General features: G+C 32.6%; 1 protein-coding gene across 1 annotated transcript in view; it reads left to right on the top strand.

Annotated features, from left to right (window-relative positions):
• The window catches only part of LOC149784989 (uncharacterized), a 73,419-nt gene that overhangs the window by 28,626 nt on the left and 20,375 nt on the right, over window positions 1-24,418 (top strand). The window contains exons 18-29 of the mRNA XM_089978669.1: window positions 465-716; window positions 1,339-1,491; window positions 2,627-2,731; window positions 8,751-8,858; window positions 9,454-9,613; window positions 10,138-10,324; window positions 12,551-12,636; window positions 13,912-13,998; window positions 14,877-15,107; window positions 17,093-17,277; window positions 17,970-18,142; window positions 23,851-24,075. Of these exons, the coding sequence (XP_089834795.1) occupies window positions 465-716; window positions 1,339-1,491; window positions 2,627-2,731; window positions 8,751-8,858; window positions 9,454-9,613; window positions 10,138-10,324; window positions 12,551-12,636; window positions 13,912-13,998; window positions 14,877-15,107; window positions 17,093-17,277; window positions 17,970-18,142; window positions 23,851-24,075 (1,952 nt within the window). The remainder of the gene's footprint in view (window positions 1-464; window positions 717-1,338; window positions 1,492-2,626; window positions 2,732-8,750; window positions 8,859-9,453; window positions 9,614-10,137; window positions 10,325-12,550; window positions 12,637-13,911; window positions 13,999-14,876; window positions 15,108-17,092; window positions 17,278-17,969; window positions 18,143-23,850; window positions 24,076-24,418) is intronic.

The raw sequence follows: 24,418 nt of genomic DNA, 5'->3' as shown, positions 1-24,418 counted from the left end.
TGTAAAGTACAATATCGTGATTTAAAAATATTATTGATGTGCTGTTATTTTTTGTTGTCTTGTTTGGTTGTGTTTTTTAGTTGCTTTTTTATATTATTATTATTCCAGTAATTACTTTAATCTCCAAATCTCCAAACCTTCGACGAAAGAGTAGATCTCTATCCTATTAACAAGAAAAATGGACTTTTTGAATGCTGCATGATGAAAATGAGTGGCTGACATCTTCTTTATCCATTATAATATTAATTCTTTAGGTATTTCAGTTGACATCATTAAGATTTCTTTGTGAAATAGTGAGATACTAGGAGAAAATACATGTTCTACTAACCTTAATAAAAGAATAGGATGTAGGAAACCACATAACTAGATTTTTTTCTTTTACATAAAACGGTGTATTTGCATCATTAATTTGGCTGACTCATAGCGTTCCATCAGTCTTAAATTTATGCAATTTCTGTTTTCAGTGTAATTTATATAATCCTTGTTGGAATACCAGCGCATGCATAAACACCTCACCTGGCTACCAGTGTCTGGCATGCCAATTGGGGTACACGAGTGTTTTCGAGGATGCTTTAAGTTGGAATGTCTCACAACGAGTGTTTAGGCTTGGCAACAAGAAATATGCTGCAGTTCAAATGCAGACATGTGAAGATATTAATGAATGTCTTCTTGATAATATAGACTGTAAAGCTGATCTACACTGTATAAATACACTAGTGAGTATCTACACTGTATAATTATAATAGTGAGTATTTACACTGTATAAATACACTAGTGAGTATCTACACTGTATAATTATAATAGTGAGTATTTACACTGTATAAATACACTAGTGAGTATCTACACTATAAATATGCTAGTGAGTATCTACACTGCATAAACACGCTAGTGAGTCTTTGCAAGACTCAAACTTGGTTTTTTTAAAAGAAAAACATGTTGGTACCATATATGACATGACATGCACATGTACCAATCAGCTTCATTAGCCTTCCCACCATTTTCTGCATAGGGAATTTAATGGGGGATGATTGACATGAAAAATTGAGTAGAAAAAAATGTAGAAGAATTGTTTAATAATTTGTCTACATAGAAAATTGATAGTTTTGTACTTCTACTCACTCCTCATTTCAGGTGTTATAACTTACACACTGTATGCTTTTTGTTTACTTTTGACGTAGATGGCAGTGATACTCGAGATTGGTGATTTTAGATGCATGAATGGACAAAAATGATATAAAAGAAATCTCACCTACATTAAGGTTTATTATCTTAATGTTTGTCAATGAGCACTTCCATAAACAAAGCATTTTGAAAGATAATATGTCATTATTTCAATAGGGGAGCTTTCGTTGTGTGATTTGTGAACCTGGATATATTTGGGATCCCATGAAGACTAGTTGTGTGCCAGGGGATTTCTGCACCCTGGGGGCATGGACATGTGACAAGTCAGCATCGTGTGTATACATTGCTCCTGGAAAGTACAGATGTGAAGTGAGTTGACAAGAACTATATAAATATCAGCAATTTCCTTCTTTCTTTTGAATGGTGTATGCAATATGATTGGCATAATTTCTTTGCACAATATATCTTTTTTTGACCATATCACATCAAGTTTGAATGCAAACTTCATTTGACGGATCTCTATGACGTTAGGTTTTGAGATTAAAACATACAATTAATGATTTCTTTGGCTTGTTTGACAGATACCTTGTGAATATTTGTATCAAATATTGGTTTCATCTTTTATCATATGACATTCTCTCACAAGATTAGTTTCATGATGTTTTCTCACAAGATTGGATTCATCTTTATCAGACAACATTCGTTCACAAGATTGGTTTTATCTTTTAACAGACAATGTTCTCACACAATTAGTTTTGTCCTTTATCAGATAATGTTTTCACAGTGGTTTCATCTTTTATCAGATAACGTTCTCTAACAAGATTTGATTCATCTGTTATCAGATAATGTTCTCTAACAGATTGTTTTCATCTTGTATCATACAACATTCATTTGCAAGATAACAAATTATAAAACAAATCTCTGTTAAGACTCTATTATATTTTAACTTTGGTAGTATGCATTTTGGTCTAGATATTTCTTATCTTCAAAATAACACCTTGGTTTAAAAGTTCCAATGTAAGACTGGTAAGCCACAGAAAAACAATGTACACAGGATATATTTTAATTACCTATAGTATTTTTGAGACATATTCTCGTGGTTTTTGAAATGCATGATTTGGAAAGTCAGAAGCCATTCCCACAACACAATCTGGAGAAAAAAATCTTGTTGATAAGGATTTACTTCATTCATCAGCACCAATATAACATCTAACCGATCTCATAGAGTATTTTAAATGTATTAATATACACCTAGATAAATTTTACCAATGTGGTATCCATTTCATTACAGAGCCTACAAGGCGATGTTTTATGTTGCCATCATATATTTTAACCTGAAAATACATAAACGGATATACTTGAAGATATTTTCATTGCAGCTTCCTTCTTTCTGTGGTAGTATTCTTAACTGTCATAGAAACCATGACATGGCTGTCAGAATTAAACATGGGCCTGATATACATGTGGTCTTTTGGTTACTCAAAGAAGTGTTTTTGTCTTTTAGTGCAATGCTGGTTATGCTGGCGATGGAAAACTTTGTTATCGAGACAGTGACAATGACGGTTATCCAGACCAAAGCTTACCTTGTACAGACTGGGGATGTAAACGGGTTTGTAAATATTCAAGCTACCCCAATTCATTTCATTTTATAGATTTATATACCAGAATTAATTCAAATTTGACCTTTTATTGAGCTACAAACAGGAGTCAAAGGTTGTGTAGAAGATTGATGTGCATATAGAGTTTACCCAAATGATTTTAGTACTGATACGTCATACTGTACTACCCTTGTGCAGTAGGTTATTGAAAAACAATGCCTCTTTAACCTCAACACAATGGAAAATCAAGACACCCCAACAATGCATGAAACATATTCCTACACCCACCCACCAAAGTTATTGCTTTGCTAAAGTTTAGTTATATCATGAAAAAATGAATTTCTTTTATGACAGCTAATTTTCCTTGGTTATAAATTTCAGAACTGTCTTACAATAAGAATGCCAGATTTCTTTGCTTTTTTAATCAAAACGATGATTCTACTTATGTCAGTTGGGATCCCTGGGTGATTGAGTGGTCTAAAGCACTCACATTTATTAACCACTTCCATCTCACCTCTGTGTTTGTGTCTCAGGCTTGCCAATGTGGGAGTGTGAGAAAACTTGTCAGGTGTTTTTTGTGGGTCGGTGATTCTTATCAGTGTTTTCTTGTGTTCTTCCTCCACTGGTTATATTGGCTCTCATGTATAGTCCATCATGTGCTGAAAAATGGCATTAAACCCACAACAATTAGATCACCTTACATCAGTTACATATTTAATGTTGTGGATAGGACATTTGAGAATGAAACTGTTGATCATTACCATAAAATTGCCAACAGCAAAAATGTATTAAGTGAAATCTTCGGTTTTTCTTTATATTACATTTTGGCTAATAGAACAGTCCTTCTAAATACTGCTAAGCCTGACAAAGCCACACAAAGCCTCACAAAGCCATGAAAGTCAAATTAAAAAAGTGTATTTATATTGTTAATTATATTGATGAACAAATTAACCAAACTGAAAGACTATTTTTCAATATAATTATGCCAGAATAATTACTGAAAACTGGGCGACCGAATTCAAATTCAAACAATGGTTAACTATTGATAAAGTCTTGATACAATCAAATTTTATATGTTTGTTATCGTTTTATAAATTGTTCTTTTGACTGATTATGGACAGAAAATGCAATTTTCCACTATATGTTATAACCAGTTATCAATTTTTATCTCTACTTTTGTCCATATTCAACACAACATAACAAAGGTACACAAAGCCAGAAAAAGTCATATTAGGAAGGTGTATTTATGTTGCAATATCAGATTGATGAATAAATCAACCAAACAAAAAGATGAGGGTTATATACATACCCCATTAAAAGACCATGAATGGGGAGATTAATTAATTTGAATAATAACAAAGTCAGACAAAATCATATTTGAAATGTTTTGTATTTTTATGAGTTACTTCGATAAACTATGGAACTAAAATGCTGTATCTTTAAGTACATATTATTGAATTATCAAACATATTTTGGCAAACTCAACAAGTGTCAATGTTTGACAAAGCCTAACAAAGGCACACAAATCCTGACAAAATCATAACTAAAATGTTTATTTTTAAAAAAATATATATATTCCAAAAATTATTGACAGAAATGGCTATTTTTCACAAAGGGACACATTGTCATAAAATGGCAGATAAAATCATGCAAAGTCATCAAAGAAAGTATTATTATCATTCCTAACTTGAAAAGTAAACCCCCAAAATGTAACACATATATATATTTGAATAACTAACCAATTATTCATTTGGCTTGCAACATGTCAAATGATGCCTAATAAAATACTAGGGGTATATCTATTAAAAATAGTTACCCCATGTTAGCTTCATTGGACATCTTTTACATCTCTCTAAATTATATTTCTTGTTTATATTTAACAAAAATCTTATTTGAGTTTAAATTCCAAAATGCCTAGTGCTTCTGCTCGAACAAGAAAAAAACCTAACTGGCCTTGTGCTGTATGTGAACATAATTGTGCTGTTAGTTCCTTTATTTGTGATAAATGCAAGTGTTTGATGCATGCAAATTGTGATGGGTTGACATCTGATGATTTAAAAACTATTTCTGGACAATGCCTTTATGAGTGTTGTGTGTGCATTTACACATATGACAGTGGAGTGTAGAACTATGAAAGCTCGATGAACAGTCCAAATACGGTTATTATTACTATTATTATTATGTTAATTATCAAAAAGCATTTGTCCGTATCGACATGAAAGAAACTCATTTATCATAAATTAGTAAATGAAAACAGTAGTAAAATGCTTATTATACCAAAACCCATATATGCAAATGTTAAAGATTGTTTGAAAACGCCAGGTAAGGCAATATTTATAAACGATTTAAAGACACATATTTCTGACCAGAATAACGGTGTATCAGCAGAATCTATGTATAGTATGTATACTGTATCAATGTTGTTGTTGTTGTTGTGGGGTTTAACACCATTTTTCAGCACACGATAGGCTATACATGGCAGCCAGCATTAATGGTGGAAGAAGAACCTGGGAAATCCCCAGAAAGAACCACCGACCCATGAGAAGCTACTGGCAAGCTTTCTCACATACCCACATTGGCTGAATCCGAGACTCGAACATACGCAGACATAGGTGAGATGGCAGTGATCCATAATGGAGAGCACTTTAGACCACTCGGCCACTCGGGGCCCCCTGTATCAATGATATCCCATGAACTGTATAAATTTTTCATTAAAAGGAAATGAGGCTTGCACAACGAGTGATATATTGTGGATACAGCATACATACTATGCATGTATTTTATTTATATCACATACAAATACTCATATTTACCTTTTGAATGGAGTTTGACTGACTACGGGCAGCTGCGTATTGATCGAATCAATGAACTCACATCCCAGCCAAGTGCATCCACTAACAAATGTAACGTCCTTTTGTGCCTGTTCACAATCACCGTTACATATTGATAAGTTGTTTACATACTCGAGTTTCTATTTTTATTCACGTTGATTAAATCAATATAAGTCACACTTATGATTTATACATGAAAGATGGTTTTTATGAAGAAAGTATGGCACTACAAACACATTGATTCTTGAATAATGAATGTTCATCAATGCATTGATGTGCAGGCCCATGATTATTAGCGTGGAATAGAATCTAAGTGAAATAACGAGCCAACAATAGGTAATTAAAATATTTTAATATATTTAAAGTTGATCTAAGTCATTATTCTGCCTTAATTAACATTACTACAATGTACCAATCATAAAATTCTCTGTCTGTCTGTCTGTCTCTCTTGCTTTGGTTGGTTTGACTTAACATTTACCATCATCCTTCATAGGTCCAGAGACATTGTGGTATTTCACAAGCAAAAATCCTCTATTCAATGATCTCACCTTTTCATGGATTTTCGTCATTATCTTGATATGATGGTCAATGGGGGTGCGGGTGTCTTTGGATATTTTAAAATTTAATTAAAAATAATCAAATTTTAGAACCATATAATAGGTTTAAGATACAACAACATCAACAAAGCCTTAATGCATTACATATTTGTGGTGTAACCAAGACATTTACCTTACTGTGTCGACCGGCAATTGCAACTCTGTATCATTGATTATATAAGCACTTTAGATAGGTCCCAAGGGATGTGTGCACATACCGTTATGATGAATGATATTCTTGTCAGTTACTTGGCGAAGTTTCAATGGGTTTTTGTTTACAGCTTAATGTAATTTTCTCTGTCGGGACTGTGATCATCTTTTTAGATGAAATATTTTCTTTTCTTATTCTCAAGATAATTATTTTTTTCTCCAAATAATAGCAAGGATATAATATTTTGTTTTGGTATACCCCTTTATAAAAGGTTTTGTGGTTACCAGCTTTCATTATTATCGCATTGTTTCTTTGACTATGGACATAGTTGTCCCCAATAAGTTTCGTCCCCAAGATGTATCAGTCCTACTAAACACAACAAAAGATGCACAAAGACATATATAACTATTGTGAATTATGTTAAATATTAAATCATGCATTTTCTCAAACATTTTCTTCTTATCATTATTTGTACAATATTGTAACATTCTAAAATGTTTAATGACAGTTAGTGTAAGTTTATATAAATATCTTCCCAAATAGATGTTGAATTTTCATATTTGTTAATTATACTCTTTCTCCTTTTGTTTTACAGTGAAACATCCTCGTGTCAATTTATACAAATATTTAATTATGTTAAGTGTTGGGAGGAAATTAATGACAGGATCACGACAGGCAAATACATGGCAATAACTTACAATATTTGAAAATATATAGTGTTGATACAAAATTTTTATCAATAAATATAACAGAATTAGAAAATGTTTGCTTTATCTATGATCATTATCTTTTTATTATCTTTTTAACTCAGTACAATGACAGAAACGTTTTTAAACTTACAATACTGGAAATTATATACTGTTGATATAATAGCCTATCCTGTGCTAAAAAATGGTGTTAAACCCCACAACAACAACTGTTGATATAAAATTTACACCATATGGTAGTGAAGTGCTACTGTAATCCATTAACACATATCAACGCCTGTTACAATCACAGGTAGGTGAGTAGGACGGTGCTGCCTTTAATTTAATTAACACATTTATATTATGCCATTAAATTGTGTGTGCCTGTGTGAAAAATAACCATTTATGTCAATATGCAGGCATTTTAAAATAATAAACATTCCAGTTAAGACTTTGCCAGGCTCTGAATGCCTTGTCTGAGATGCATTGAAGTTGGAATTTGTCTCCCAATTCCCAGTCATTCATTATGGTGTGTGTAGTAAATCCAACATATTTTTCTTTTGTAATTTATGTGGCAAAAACACCATACAGCAATAGTACACATTTTTATTATCACTTTGCATGACTGTGTTAGGCTGTTTATGCCTTTCTTATGAAACATGAAAGGTTTGTTGAGCTTGTCAACCTATATTTCGATAATCAGTCAAATGAACAGTTTATAAAATAACAAACATTTCAAATATGATTTTTTTCAGACTTTATCATTACATATAATTATGTTGAAACTAGTCCTTCTGTTTGGTTAATTTATTAGTCAATATAATTTACAATATACATTTGTTTAATATGACTTTGCACAACCCTGTCAGACTTTGTGTGGCTTTGTCGGACTTTGTATAACTTTGTCAGGCGTTGTATAATTAGGACATATTGAAATATTGCATTTTCTTTCCATAATCATTCAAATGAACAATTTATCAAATAATAAACATTTTACATACAATTTTCTTATTATTTGAATTTGAACCTTGCAGCCAAATTTCATTTATTTAATTCAGCATAATTATGTTGAAAACTAATCCTTGAGTTCGGTTAATTTATTCGTCAGTATAATTTAAAATATAAATACACATGTCTAATATGTTTTTAATGACTGTGTCAGGCTTTGTGAGGATTTGTGAGGCTTTGTCAGGCTTTGTCGGGCTTTGTGTGATTAGGATATATTGAAAATTGCATTTTCTTTCAATAATAAGTTAAATGAACAATTTATGAAGTAATAAATAGTTTATGTATGATTTTGTTAGACTTTGTTATTACTTTGTCATTATTCGATTTTGAATTTGAAGTCTGTTACCCAATTTTTGGGAATTTAATTCTGAATAAATATGTTGAAAACCAGTATTTTTGCTTGGTTAATTTATTCATCAATATAATTAAGAATATAAATACACTTTTTTAGTTTGACTCTGCATGGCTTTGTGGGGCTTTGTGTGGCTTAGTCAGGCTTTGTTGGGCTTTGTCAGGCTTTGTCGGGCTTTATCAGGCTTAGCTGTATTTAGTAGGACCCCTAATAGAACGAGGAACTTTCTACAACATCTCTTTCTAATGCTCATCAAAATGTCAGATTCATCAATGTTTAAAGTTTCTCAATGTAAATTTAATTTTTTTTCATAATTAAATATGATTCAGATAATATCTTGTCAATAAATAACACTGTTAGACCAAAGTATAAAAAGCGTCATTTACATGGTCTTTAATGTTTACAGGATAACTGTATTGTGGTAGCAAACAGTAATCAGGAAGATGCCGATGGTGACCAAATTGGCGATGACTGTGATACTGATGATGATGATGATTATATATATGATGAATTGGTAGGTTTGGTCAACCGTAACACTCTAACTTGTATTTCTCTGAGTTCAAAATAGAGACAATTCTATTATCTTTTTTATAAAAATATCCTTTTGATGAAGATGGAGAGTATCTGTCAGCGATGCTCGGAACTTACAGTGAGGAATTTGCAAAGCTGGCAAACATTTTGAAAGTGCTCATATTATATATATAGACGGACATTGAGATTTAGTTTACACCTAGTATACATATCCATAGGATGTGTGTGAGTAGCTGTTTAGTGCTGAATGCCTTACTTCACATGTTTTATGCTGGTATCAGTCCCCTTTTTGCTTGAGTACCAAGGCAGCAATTTATGTGGAACTAGTCAAAGTAGGGGGTATGAGTCTTAAGAAAGAAGATTAAATAGAATGAAATATCAATGTGAGAAAAAAAAGGACGATACAAATGCATCGAGTGTAGTAATTAGCGACAGACAGAAAAATTGTCACTCTTTACCACATTCTCATAATTTCAAATGGTGTTGTCTTTTCCCTCATAGAACAACCATTCAACCAAGTTTATACTGTGGTATTGTGTCATGAAATTTGAAACGAGGGTCTTTGATGTTTATTTCAGGATAACTGTCGAACAATTGCTAACAAAGACCAAAAGGATACAGATAAGGACAGAATTGGAGATGCATGTGATAATTGCCCGAATATGACAAATAGTTATCAAACAGATACAGATTTTGATGGAATCGGCGATGCATGTGATGCTGATATAGATGGAGATGGTGGGTTACATGCTTTCCTTTGGATTTAGTGGTTGTGATATCTTTGTTGACCAGCCTCAAAAGTTAAAGGAAAAATGCAGTGCTACAGTTTTATGATTTGTTTTTTTTATCTTGCCTCATCTATTTTGTCCAGATTTTGTGTAGAAAAAACATGAATTTCTCAGTGCAAGATCTGGAACACACAAGTATATGATTTCAATATGTGTTTAAATTGAATTGGGAGGGCGAGTATCTGCATTTCATTTCAATCCAGTAACACCCAGAAAAGAAGATAATGTTGAATTATCTTTCTCTTGCACAATTCATGACACAAACATTTGTGTATTTCTAATTTAGTTTCCATGTGCACTTGTTACAAAACAAAATTTGTTACTTGAAGCAATAGGCTATGTGGATTTATGAAATTGTTCTTATGTATTCTTGAGAGTGAATGTTTCTACTTCTAGATCTAGAAAGAAATATTCTTGCATTACATTGGTTCAATCTCCCTTTCCATTCTAAAGAGGTTTTTTTCTTCCATTCAGGTATTGACAACTCAGTGGATAACTGCCCATTTGAGTCAAATCCACAGCAGGAGGATACCGGTGATGGGGATGGGGTCGGAGATGCATGTGACAACTGTCCCAATGTTAGCAACAGTGATCAGAAGGATACGAATGAGAATAGATATGGGGATGTTTGTGACGCTGTGGTTGGCTTGTACAAAGACAAGTATGAGACTTTCATTTTCTTATGTAGCCATTGTCATAATTACCTTGTTTAACTCTAACTGAATAGTAATAATGTATGGATCATGTCCTTTCTTCAACTCGGAATAGTTGTTGTTGTTGTTGTTGTTGTTGTGGGGTTTAACGCCATTTTTCAGCACACGATAGGCCATATATGGCGGCCAGTATTAATGGTGGAGGAAGAAACCGGGAAAACCCCGGAAAGAACCACCGACCCACGAGAAGCTACTGGCATGCTTTCTCACATATCTACATTGGCTGAATCTGAGACTTGAACCGGCGCAGACAGAGGTGAGATGGCAGTGATCCGTAACGGCGAACGCTTTAGACCACTCGGCCACTCGGGGCCCCAACTCGGAATAGACAAACAAGGATAAACATTACTGATTGCTAATGAAAGTGTGTGTAAGTATGTATGTATGTATATATGTATGTATGTATGTAAGTTTGTATGTCTGTATGTATGTATGTATGTATGTATGCATGTATGTACATATGTATGTACATATGTATGTATGTATGTATGTATGTATCCATGTATGTATGTATCTATGTACGTATGTATGCATGTATGTATGTATGTATGTATATATATATATATATATATATATATATATATATATATATATATATATATATATATATATATGTGTTGTTGTTGTTGTTGGCATCTATTAGTCTTGAGAGACGATGGAAGTGCGCACATGAGAGATGTCCCGGTTGGTGGTTGTGCAGCGTCTGCTGTGGCTATGTAGCCCAATACGAAGTGGCAGTCCTTGCTGCACTTGAAGGTTGCATCTGGTGTGGGTTGGAGCTGCTTCATCTTCCTTTGTGATTGCTTTTCATTAGCTAGCAAGTGTAGCTTGTCCTCACCGGCTTTCAGACCAGTGATCAGAGCATGTCGCCAGCAAGACCTGTCTAGAGTGAGCTCTTCCCAGGTGTTGACATTGATGTCAAGGGCTTTCATGTCGCGCTTGCAGACATCCTAGAGGTGAAGATGTGGCCATCTGATCAACCTTTTGCCAGAAGCAAGTTTCGAATAAAGAATGTCTTTGGGGATCAGTCCAGCATCCATCTGACGTACATGTCCCAGCCATCTGATGCAACGTTGATAGAGGAGTGTGACCATGCATGTGATCCCGAGTATGCGTCAGAGGCATCGCATGTGAAAGGCACTCAGTCTTTCTGTTGGTTAGTTTGTTTGTAAATTTCAGGTCCAGAGACATTGTTGTAGAAAAAAATCTCCTATGCTTGTTTGCTTATTTTGTCATGGATTATCTCCCTTATCTTGCCACAGTGTTCCTGATCCTGTGTGTGTGTATGTGTGTGTTTGTGTGAGAGAGAGAGAGAGAGAGAGAGAGTGGTGGTAAATTTGCAGTGTGGTCATATTGCATTGTCTATCCCTATATTTATGTTTTGGTTGATTAGTCTGCCACCTGACCCGAACAAACACAGTGAGTGAGATAGAGGAGGAGAGAGATCTTCTGACATTTTAATATTTTAAGATAATCTTATTTTAGAGTTTTACTATAGGTTTTTAAAGTATGTGTGTGCAGTCTCAAAAGGCTATTGCAACTTTGTATCATTTGTATTGCAAACACTTTAGATAAATCCCATGGAACATGCACATATATGGCTATGAAGACAACCAAGGACCTTGGCTTTTGTATCTAACTTGGTGAAGGTTTAGTTTCAAAGCTTTCATCAGACCCAAATTCTTTTTCTCTATCACTCCACAAATTTGCACATATTTGGTCGCTTGAGAGTGAAAGAGAGGGGGACGGAAAGTAGAAAGGTTTTTTTCAATGAAATTGTATAGCATGTTTGATGCAACTAAAAAGCATAGATTATTAATATTTTTCTTATTTTTTTTTAAATTGGTGATTAAAAGGTGGAAATTGATCACTGATATAGAAACAATAGCCTACTGCTGAGACAGTATCTATATATGTTTATTAATGTGCCATGGGTGGATCACAATTTGATTTACCTACAGTCAGTATTGCTCTTTCAAATCGCTTTATACCAACACTTTCAAGTCCATGTTATATATCTTCACTTTTGATCGAGGGAAAATGTTTTCTCTGTCAGTTATGAATTGATTATATGCAATGTAACAAAGATGCCAAGCTTAAAATGGGGTTTATTTTTTGGCTGTAAATTATTGATTTAAGTATGGATTATATCAGATTATATCATTGAATTGCAGAGATGGTGACAGCATTTTAGACTTCATGGACAACTGCCAGGATGTGGCCAATGCAGACCAGTGTGATACAGACATGGATGGAACAGGTACTCTCTAAAACATTTCAGTGTTCTTGTTGGGGTAAATCTTTAAAAAAGGGTTCTTGGCAGTGTTTCAAAGTATAATTGTAACAATTATTTTTTCTGGGTAGGTTTTCCTAGCAATCAGTATTTAAAATAATAATTTTAAATTTTTTGTGTTACATTAACCAATTTATAGCTAGTTATGAACTCTACCATATCTTGATAATTATAATAGGCAGTGTTACATTCATTATCCATAAGGCAAACTTATTTTATTTTGTCTTGCAAAGAATTCTATTTTTGCTTAAGATTTTTCATCTCCAAACACCCTGGCATAGTAACAACGTACTCGATCTCTTCCATTCAAAGTAAATGCTAATTTATAATAGTTCTTTTATAATAGTTCTTTTATAATAGTTCTGTTTTCTCACAAAATCTTTTTTGATGCAGACTATGCATTAAGGCAATACAATAAAATGATTTTGCTATTAGATAACTGATTACTTAATAACTTTGGAAGTTTATTTTGCTATTATATAATTGATTACTTAATAACTTTGGAAGTTTATTTTGCTATTAGATAATTGATTACTTAATAACTTTGAAAGTTTATTTTGCTATTAGATAATTGATTACTTAATAACTTTGGAAATTTATTTTGCTATTAGATAATTGATTACTTAATAACTTTGGAAATTTATTTTGCTATTAGATAATTGATTACTTAATAACTTTGGAAGTTTATTTTGCTATTAGATAATTGATTACTTAATAACTTTGGAAGTTTATTTTGCTATTAGATAATTGATTACTTAATAACTTTGGAAGTTTATTTTGCTATTAGATAATTTATTACTTAATAACTTTGGAAGTTTATTTTGCTATTAGATAATTGATTACTTAATAACTTTGGAAGTTTATTTTGCTATTAGATAATTGATTACTTAATAACTTTGGAAGTTTATTTTGCTATTAGATAATTTATTACTTAATAGCTTTGGAAGTTTATTTTGCTATTAGATAACTGATTACTTAATAACTTTGGAAGTTTATTTTGCTATTAGATAATTGATTACTTAATAACTTTGGAAGTTGATTTTGCTATTAGATAATTGATTACTTAATAACTATGGAAGTGATTGCAGATAACAAATAAATCAAGCTGTTTCAAGTCTTCACCTTCCAAATACATTTTCTTTTGGAGAAAAAGTTTGTTTCTAATAGTTTTATTGATTTTCTGATTGTAATGTTGTAGAGGTCTGACCAATAATTCTATTTTTAATTATATTTCCTCAACAGGTGATCTTTGCGATGTCGACATAGACAATGATGGTATTTTGGATGACAATTGCCCTTTTATTAATGTACCTCAGCATGATTCGAATGGTAATTTTCAGATAATTATTTGTGGTATAGCAAATAGTCGATACTTCTGTTGAATGTCCATTTAATTATTTGGATTTCTATTGATGTAACATGTGTTGTTATAAAAATGCATATTTACAGTTACTGTATCACTCCCAGTAGGCAACACAAGTTTGAAGAAACAAAATCAATAATCCTTTTTAAAGCATTGAATATTTATGTTAGTTAGGATTTTGTTTATGATTTTTATAAAGTTTCAATCTGTGTATTTAGTAATTTTTGTTCCTTTCATAAGGGCATATTTGATAATCTGGACTTAATCTGTGCTTTAGCATTATAGAGTAATGTCTCTATGAATGGTTGTGCATTTCATATATATATTTGTATGATAAATATTGTATTTGTATGATAAATATTGTTGCATGTGAAATAAACTTAAATATTTTGGGAATTAATTAAGTAACTTAATTAGGACTTATGAGGAATAGTCTGAATGATATGTCATTAAAATATTGATCACTAAAACACAATTGTGTCAGAATAGTCATTGATACACTTTAAGCAATGATGTCTCAATCTCATTCTCTTCTATCAGCATGAAGACAGAGACAGTCTCATTTTTAACAGAGGACATGACTGATTGACAACAAAACATAAACAAGTTTAAATTGCATACAGGTTTCTCGAGTTCAAAATGTATAAACATCATTCAATTCTACTTATTTTCAGAAAAGTGAAAATGTGAGGAAAAAAATTTAGATTCTTAAAAAAGATGGCTGTCAGATGTTGTAACTTATACGAATTTCAAGAATTGCAACATCAGTGCCTGATGGAACATATATACATGTTAACATTCTGCATCATTATCTAGGTTACATAAATAACTTGCTTTGTTACAGGCAATGGTATTGGTGATGGATGCGAATTAGACATGGACGCAGATGGAGTGATGGATTCCGATGATACCTGTCCACATAACATTTACATTAATTCCACATCCTTTGCTGATTATTTTACTGTTAATCTGTATCCTGGTTTAAGCACACCCTTACCAGTATGGACTGTGAAAGGAAATGGCATGGAGGTGCAACAGTTGAATGCTAGCAGCATGATGCCGACCATTCTTATAGGTAGTACTAAAGCATCATCTGACCTTTACCTACACATGATACACCACTCCCTCAATAACTCACACCCTGATAACTTGTGAACCTGTTTATAATGCGGTGTCAGGTGTGGATCCCATTTTTTAAAACCAGAAAATACAAAAAAAACTGATACCTATTTCTTGAACTTGAAAAAAATCACGATTAAAATTGGTGACTGAAATGATATATCACACATTTTCTGGTCAAAAATGGTAGATATGACGTGGAAAATTTTAGTACACCATAATTAAAGATATTCAAGGAAATTTTGATCAGTGAAAATATCACTTATGCCTAATGTAGGCAGTACATTAATATTTAAAAGTCAATTGAATAATTTCTATTAAGTGAAAAATTTGTGTTTGAATTCTATCTTTTAGTTTTTCTTCAGCATAATCATCATACATGCAATGTGTATTTAAACATAAAATGTGTCAGTCTACCTTAACAGCTATGTCCGCAAGCGTTTCTCTGAGAACCTAATTAAATGCCAACTGTGTTTTGATAATTGACTTGTGGATGTATTTGTTGTATTGTTGCAGTGAATTAACAGCTGGCCTCCTTTGTATTATCCCATTATTTATGTATTTTGAATCAAATAAAGGAGGTGGAATTTAAAAGAAAAGTTGAAAGGCATGCAAAACCTACATGCTTAAAATCTAGTGGCCCCAGTCGTATGTCAGGTGAGCTCACTTCATTTGATCAATTGAACACTGTTATTAATTTTATTGTGTATGTAACATAAACTACCTTAAATTAACTGACTCTTTCATAACTGTGATCAAAGATAGCAAGGCAACCAAGTGAAATGAATAAAGCAAAAATAAAGAGTTTTGGTTTCACAGATACGGACAATTGTGGGCAAGCAATTTTCAGAGAATTTTTTAACTGGCACTTAGAAATCATGAGAAAATGGCACAAGGATGATAAGAAGTTACAGTATTACTTTCAATGAAATCACGACATCAATATTATATTAATTTAAGAATGCAAAAATTGAGTTTTGACGTAGGCAATTGTCTCATGAAATAAATGTTGATAGTTTTCGAAAAAAAGGAATCTTGTTTGGTGGTATATCAACAAATAGTCTAGTTTCCAGCCACTTTGACTCCCGACTTGTTAGTATAATATTTAAAACTAGACTAATCAACAAAACAAAAAGCAGTGACGTAACATACATGCTTTCATGTACACGTGAAGGTTGTTGAAGCCAGTTGGAATGATCTTTTACAGGTTGGAAATCTTGAAAATAAATGTTATTTATACAGAATAATGAACAACTTCATTAGAAAAAGTACAGTATTAACAATTATTATCGATGTGATTGTAAAAGGTGGATTCTGTCATTAAACAGCCCAATTTCCTAATCTTCCTCCCTCCCCATGGTTTTCTTGATGTCTAAGCAGCTGAGTTTTTCAATTTTTTGGAGGTCCCTCAGTAACTCGCACTATCGATGGAGAGGTATAAATATCTGGACACTTAAATTAACATAACTGTCCAAGTATCTAACATGGAGAAATCAGACTATGAAGGCATTTACCAAATGGTTCTCATGGTATTTATAAATTTCATTTCATAAAAAACATAGTTCAAGGATTAGAGGTCATCTTTTGCTAGTAAGTGACTTTCTCATGATTAGAGTTTATCAGATTTAAAGGAAATAAATTATATATGGATAAAAACTCAGTACTTTTATTAATTTTTACATATGTTCAGACATAGGATTAGTGTATATTACATTTATTTGTATGTTGTCTCATTGTGCTGTTGTTTGTTTTAAAACAAAATAAAAACATCGATTTGTGATGGACTGTATTTGTATGGGTAAAATACTGGTATAAATAATTAGGTGTCATTTATATTTCATTGAGGAATATTAAAATGTGCATGCAGAAATATATCAAAAACATATAGAAAAATAAACATTCTACACATAAAATTGGTTTAAATATACTATTCCCACATAGGCAAGCAGGAATACGGTGAGATAAATTATAAAGGAACATGGTATGTCAATGGTAACGAAACTGTGGAAGATTATGTCGGCCTTGTGTTTGGCTATACCAGCAATAGAAAGTTCTATGCAGTGATTTGGAAGAGGGAATACACCAATTACGCATATCAGGCTGGGACAAAGGGTGTGCAAATTAAGGTAGGTATTCATATATATGATTTATTGAATGACAAACCTAATTGTGCACGGTCATAAAAATGCCCATTTTTGCTTTACTTATGTAGTGAGCTATGCTAGTAGTTTTTTTAATAGAATATGTCCAACCCAAATTTCTCATTCTGCTTGAAGAACTGAACATAAAAAATAATATAGTTACTTTAGTACTATAGGTACTTTGATTACAACAGCTTCTTGCAATAAATACAAGTATTCATTTCAACAATCAAAAATGATGAGGAAGAAGAAGAGTGAGCAGAAAACAAAAATATGTCTTGCTTGACACCATGAAAATTTTAACTGTTAATCACTCCGTTTTTGGTTTGACTTGCGATGTGTCCTGAAAAGCAGTACCTGGATACAGCGATGAAACCATGTCTGACCGTCAATATCTAAAGTAGCTTTCAGTTTTATTTGCTTCTTTCATTCTTTGTTGAAAATATCTACTCTTTGTAAATATGCCATCATGTATGTTTTTAGATGGTCTTACAATGTGTCCTATTTCTAATGAGTTAATGGTGTAACAAAATGTGAAGGTATGGCTCCGTGATTGTCAGGCTAAAAGCCAAACTTTTCAAGAATGTATATTATTTACAATTTTTCACCAACAGGTGTTGTGAGATGGATTGTATATATCAGTATAATTGCACAGAATATCTTTCCAATACTTATAGTTAATAAATTCCAACATTGGACCGAGCGCCACCTTTGCTAGTGCTCTGTGGCATAGCTCCGACACCAGTGGTCAGGTGACATTGCTCTGGCAAGACCCGGATCTAAATGGATGGGAGCCAAGAAACTCTTACAAATGGAATCTCATTCATAAACCCTCCTTAGGCTACATAAGGTAAGTGATATTACAGAGCAACGATGTTGTTTTATTAGGCATGCTTAGCTTATATCATTATTTCTCTCTTCTCATGCGAACAAATTTTGACTACTCAGTTGAAGAACTAAAATATAATAAAGATGTTCATTCAAATCTGTTTTAAAAAATTGCTTTTCCTTTGAGATTCCATAAGATAATGCAAGGGTGAAATAGACAAACCGGTATAACTTACAACTTAAAATTAGTCTCTATCGATCAAATCTCTTTTATGCCTATATATTTGCATAATATTTTAATATAGCTGGAATTGTACCCAGGTCTACTATATTTTAATATAGCTGGAATTGTATCTGGGTCTACTATATTTTAATATAGCTGGAATTGTACCCGGGTCTACTATATTTTAATATAGCTGGAATTGTACCTGGGTCTACTTTATTTTAATATAGCTGGAATTGTACCCAGGTCTACTATATTTTAATAAAGCTGGAATTGTACCCGGGTCTACTATATTTTAATATAGCTGGAATTGTACCTGGGTCTACTTTATTTTAATATAGCTGGAATTGTACCCAGGTCTACTTTATTTTAATATAGCTGGAATTGTACCCAGGTCTACTATATTTTAATATAGCTGGAATTGTACCCAGGTCTACTATATTTTAATATAGCTGGAATTGTACCCGGGTCTACTATATTTTAATATAGCTGGAATTGTACCCAGGTCTACTATATTTTAATATAGCTGGAATTGTATCAGGGTCTACTATATTTTAATATAGCTGGAATTGTACCCAGGTCTACTATATTTTAATATAGCTGGAGTTATATCTGGGTCTACTATATTTTAATATAGCTGGAATTGTACCTGGGTCTACTTTATTTTAATATAGCTGGAATTGTACCCGGGTCTACTATATTTTAATATAGCTGGAATTGTATCTGGGTCTACTATATTTTAATATAGCTGGAATTGTACCCAGGTCTACTATATTTTAATAAAGCTGGAATTGTACCCGGGTCTACTATATTTTAATATAGCTGGAATTGTACCTGGGTCTACTTTATTTTAATATAGCTGGAATTGTACCCGGGTCTACTATATTTTAATATAGCTGGAATTGTACCCGGGTCTACTATATTTTAATATAGCTGGAATTGTACCTGGGTCTACTTTATTTTAATATAGCTGGAATTGTACCCGGGTCTACTATATTTTAATATAGCTTGAATTGTACCCAGGTCTACTATATTTTAATATAGCTGGAATTGTATCTGGGTCTACTATATTTTAATATAGCTGGAATTGTACCCGGGTCTACTATATTTTAATATAGCTGGAATTGTACCTGGGTCTACTTTATTTTAATATAGCTGGAATTGTACCTGGGTCTACTTTATTTTAATATAGCTGGAATTGTACCTGGGTCTACTTTATTTTAATATAGCTGGAATTGTACCCGGGTCTACTATATTTTAATATAGCTGGAATTGTATCTGGGTCTACTATATTTTAATATAGCTGGAATTGTACCCAGGTCTACTATATTTTAATAAAGCTGGAATTGTACCCGGGTCTACTATATTTTAATATAGCTGGAATTGTATCTGGGTCTACTTTATTTTAATATAGCTGGAATTGTACCCGGGTCTACTATATTTTAATATAGCTGGAATTGTACCCAGGTCTACTATATTTTAATATAGCTGGAATTGTACCTGGGTCTACTTTATTTTAATATAGCTGGAATTGTACCCGGGTCTACTATATTTTAATATAGCTTGAATTGTACCCAGGTCTACTATATTTTAATATAGCTGGAATTGTATCTGGGTCTACTATATTTTAATATAGCTGGAATTGTACCCGGGTCTACTATATTTTAATATAGCTGGAATTGTACCTGGGTCTACTTTATTTTAATATAGCTGGAATTGTACCCGGGTCTACTTTATTTTAATATAGCTGGAATTGTACCTGGGTCTACTTTATTTTAATATAGCTGGAATTGTACCCGGGTCTACTATATTTTAATATAGCTGGAATTGTATCTGGGTCTACTATATTTTAATATAGCTGGAATTGTACCCAGGTCTACTATATTTTAATAAAGCTGGAATTGTACCCGGGTCTACTATATTTTAATATAGCTGGAATTGTATCTGGGTCTACTTTATTTTAATATAGCTGGAATTGTACCCGGGTCTACTATATTTTAATATAGCTGGAATTGTACCCAGGTCTACTATATTTTAATATAGCTGGAATTGTACCCAGGTCTACTATATTTTAATATAGCTGGAATTGTTCCCAGGTCTACTATATTTTAATATAGCTGGAATTGTATCTGGGTCTACTATATTTTAATATAGCTGGAATTGTACCTGGGTCTACTTTATTTTAATATAGCTGGAATTGTACCCGGGTCTACTATATTTTAATATAGCTGGAATTGTACCCAGGTCTACTATATTTTAATATAGCTGGAATTGTACCTGGGTCTACTTTATTTTAATATAGCTGGAATTGTACCCGGGTCTACTATATTTTAATATAGCTGGAATTGTACCCAGGTCTACTTTATTTTAATTTAGCTGGAATTGTACCCGGGTCTACTATATTTTAATATAGCTGGAATTGTACCCGGGTCTACTATATTTTAATATAGCTGGAATTGTACCCAGGTCTACTTTATTTTAATATAGCTGGAATTGTACCCGGGTCTACTTTATTTTAATATAGCTGGAATTGTACCTGGGTCTACTTTATTTTAATATAGCTGGAATTGTACCCGGGTCTACTATATTTTAATATAGCTGGAATTGTATCTGGGTCTACTATATTTTAATATAGCTGGAATTGTACCCGGGTCTACTATATTTTAATATAGCTGGAATTGTATCTGGGTCTACTATATTTTAATATAGCTGGAATTGTATCTGGGTCTACTATATTTTAATATAGCTGGAATTGTACCCGGGTCTACTATATTTTAATATAGCTGGAATTGTACCGAGGTCTACTATATTTTAATATAGCTGGAATTGTACCTGGGTCTACTTTATTTTAATATAGCTGGAATTGTACCCGGGTCTACTATATTTTAATATAGCTGGAATTGTACCCAGGTCTACTTTATTTTAATTTAGCTGGAATTGTACCCGGGTCTACTATATTTTAATATAGCTGGAATTGTACCCGGGTCTACTATATTTTAATATAGCTGGAATTGTACCCAGGTCTACTTTATTTTAATATAGCTGGAATTGTACCTGGGTCTACTTTATTTTAATATAGCTGGAATTGTACCCGGGTCTACTATATTTTAATATAGCTGGAATTGTATCTGGGTCTACTATATTTTAATATAGCTGGAATTGTACCCGGGTCTACTATATTTTAATATAGCTGGAATTGTACCCAGGTCTACTATATTTTAATATAGCTGGAATTGTATCTGGGTCTACTATATTTTAATATAGCTGGAATTGTACCCGGGTCTACTTTATTTTAATATAGCTGGAATTGTACCCAGGTCTACTTTATTTTAATATAGCTGGAATTGTACCTGGGTCTACTTTATTTTAATATAGCTGGAATTGTACCCGGGTCTACTATATTTTAATATAGCTGGAATTGTACCCAGGTCTACTTTATTTTAATATAGCTGGAATTGTACCTGGGTCTACTTTATTTTAATATAGATGATTGTACCCGGGTCTACTATATTTTAATATAGCTGGAATTGTATCTGGGTCTACTATATTTTAATATAGCTGGAATTGTACCCGGGTCTACTATATTTTAATATAGCTGGAATTGTACCCAGGTCTACTATATTTTAATATAGCTGGAATTGTATCTGGGTCTACTATATTTTAATATAGCTGGAATTGTACCCGGGTCTACTTTATTTTAATATAGCTGGAATTGTACCCGGGTCTACTATATTTTAATATAGCTGGAATTGTACCGAGGTCTACTATATTTTAATATAGCTGGAATTGTACCTGGGTCTACTTTATTTTAATATAGCTGGAATTGTACCCGGGTCTACTATATTTTAATATAGCTGGAATTGTACCCAGGTCTACTTTATTTTAATTTAGCTGGAATTGTACCCGGGTCTACTATATTTTAATATAGCTGGAATTGTACCCGGGTCTACTATATTTTAATATAGCTGGAATTGTACCCAGGTCTACTTTATTTTAATATAGCTGGAATTGTACCTGGGTCTACTTTATTTTAATATAGCTGGAATTGTACCCGGGTCTACTATATTTTAATATAGCTGGAATTGTATCTGGGTCTACTATATTTTAATATAGCTGGAATTGTACCCGGGTCTACTATATTTTAATATAGCTGGAATTGTACCCAGGTCTACTATATTTTAATATAGCTGGAATTGTATCTGGGTCTACTATATTTTAATATAGCTGGAATTGTACCCGGGTCTACTTTATTTTAATATAGCTGGAATTGTACCCGGGTCTACTTTATTTTAATATAGCTGGAATTGTACCCGGGTCTACTATATTTTAATATAGCTGGAATTGTACCCAGGTCTACTATATTTTAATATAGCTGGAATTGTACCCAGGTCTACTTTATTTTAATATAGCTGGAATTGTACCCGGGTCTACTTTATTTTAATATAGCTGGAATTGTACCCGGGTCTACTATATTTTAATATAGCTGGAATTGTACCCAGGTCTACTATATTTTAATATAGCTGGAATTGTACCTGGGTCTACTTTATTTTAATATAGCTGGAATTGTACCCAGGTCTACTTTATTTTAATATAGCTGGAATTGTACCTGGGTCTACTTTATTTTAATATAGCTGGAATTGTACCCAGGTCTACTATATTTTAATATAGCTGGAATTGTACCCGGGTCTACTATATTTTAATATAGCTGGAATTGTACCCAGGTCTACTATATTTTAATATAGCTGGAATTGTATCAGGGTCTACTATATTTTAATATAGCTGGAATTGTACCCGGGTCTACTATATGCTTGAATGTATTCATCTCTCCAGAAAGAATGAGTGCTGTGTAATGTGTACTGTAATGCTTTACCACTGTATCAGACTTGCAAAACATTGACATAAAACTTTAACACAGTACCCTAGTTTTGATGAAGCTGTCCTCATTGCTGTAAGACAAGTGAAACCTATGTCTCATCTGCTAAAAGAAACATTGACAATAGCTGCATGCATCTCATCTACCTACCTTCTGTGTGAATTTGTATCATTAATGACTTTTTAAAGTGTATGTGGCTTATTTATATTCAAAATTTCATGGATATTGTTATAATGGTAGACCTCGTTTAATCTGTCAATTACGGAGGATGTTTAGACTGATACCAAGTATCATTTAATCTGTCAATTACGGAGGATGTTTAGACTGATACCAAGTATCATTTAATCTGTCAATTACTGAGGATGTTTAGACTGATACCAAGTATCATTTAATCTGTCAATTACTGAGGATGTTTAGACTGATACCAAGTATCATTTAATCTGTCAATTACTGAGGATGTTTAGACTGATACCAAGTATCATTTAATCTGTCAATTACTGAGGATGTTTAGACTGATACCAAGTATCATTTAATCTGTCAATTACTGAGGATGTTTAGACTGATACCAAGTATCATTTAATCTGTCAATTACGGAGGATGTTTAGACTGATACCAAGTATTTCTTTTGTGAAAGGTTGTGGTTGTATCAGGAAGAAACTCTGATTGTTGATTCTGGGCCTGTATATGACGATACTATAAAAGGAGGACGTGTTGGGGTATTGCAGTTTGGCGCATTTCCAGTCACATGGTCTAATCTTCGGGTATATTGCCTTGAATATGCCAACAAGGGTCTACAACTGGATGGAAATGATGATTATGTGAATGTGGGCAACATTATAGAGTTGAAAATGAATGAAAGGTTTGTAATAGAAAGCAGGATTTAACATTTCAAATGACTTTTCAGTATATTTAAAGCTTATGGTACATTCAGTAAAAGATCTATTTGGACTATACAGCTTCTATAATTTCTTCTAGGTGGTCAAATATATCATGTGCTTTGCTGAATGTGAACAAAATTTATGTAAGGGAAGTATATTTAATGGACTGCAGGGTGAAACTTCTTTATTTGACATCAAAGATTTGCAAAATTCTTTGTTGCTTTTATAAGATTATATTTCTACTAGATTCAGTGACAAATATATGCCAGTGAGACAATGAATAAGATCAACTATACATAAAAAAGCATACGGTTTGCATAACTG

This window comes from Sinohyriopsis cumingii, chromosome 13 (genome assembly GCF_028554795.1).
Source record: "Sinohyriopsis cumingii isolate HCF-2022 chromosome 13, ASM2855479v2, whole genome shotgun sequence".
Taxonomy (NCBI): Eukaryota; Metazoa; Mollusca; class Bivalvia; order Unionida; family Unionidae; genus Sinohyriopsis; species Sinohyriopsis cumingii.
Note: the sequence above shows the minus strand (reverse complement) of the source record. Positions and strands in the feature narration are given on the sequence as shown.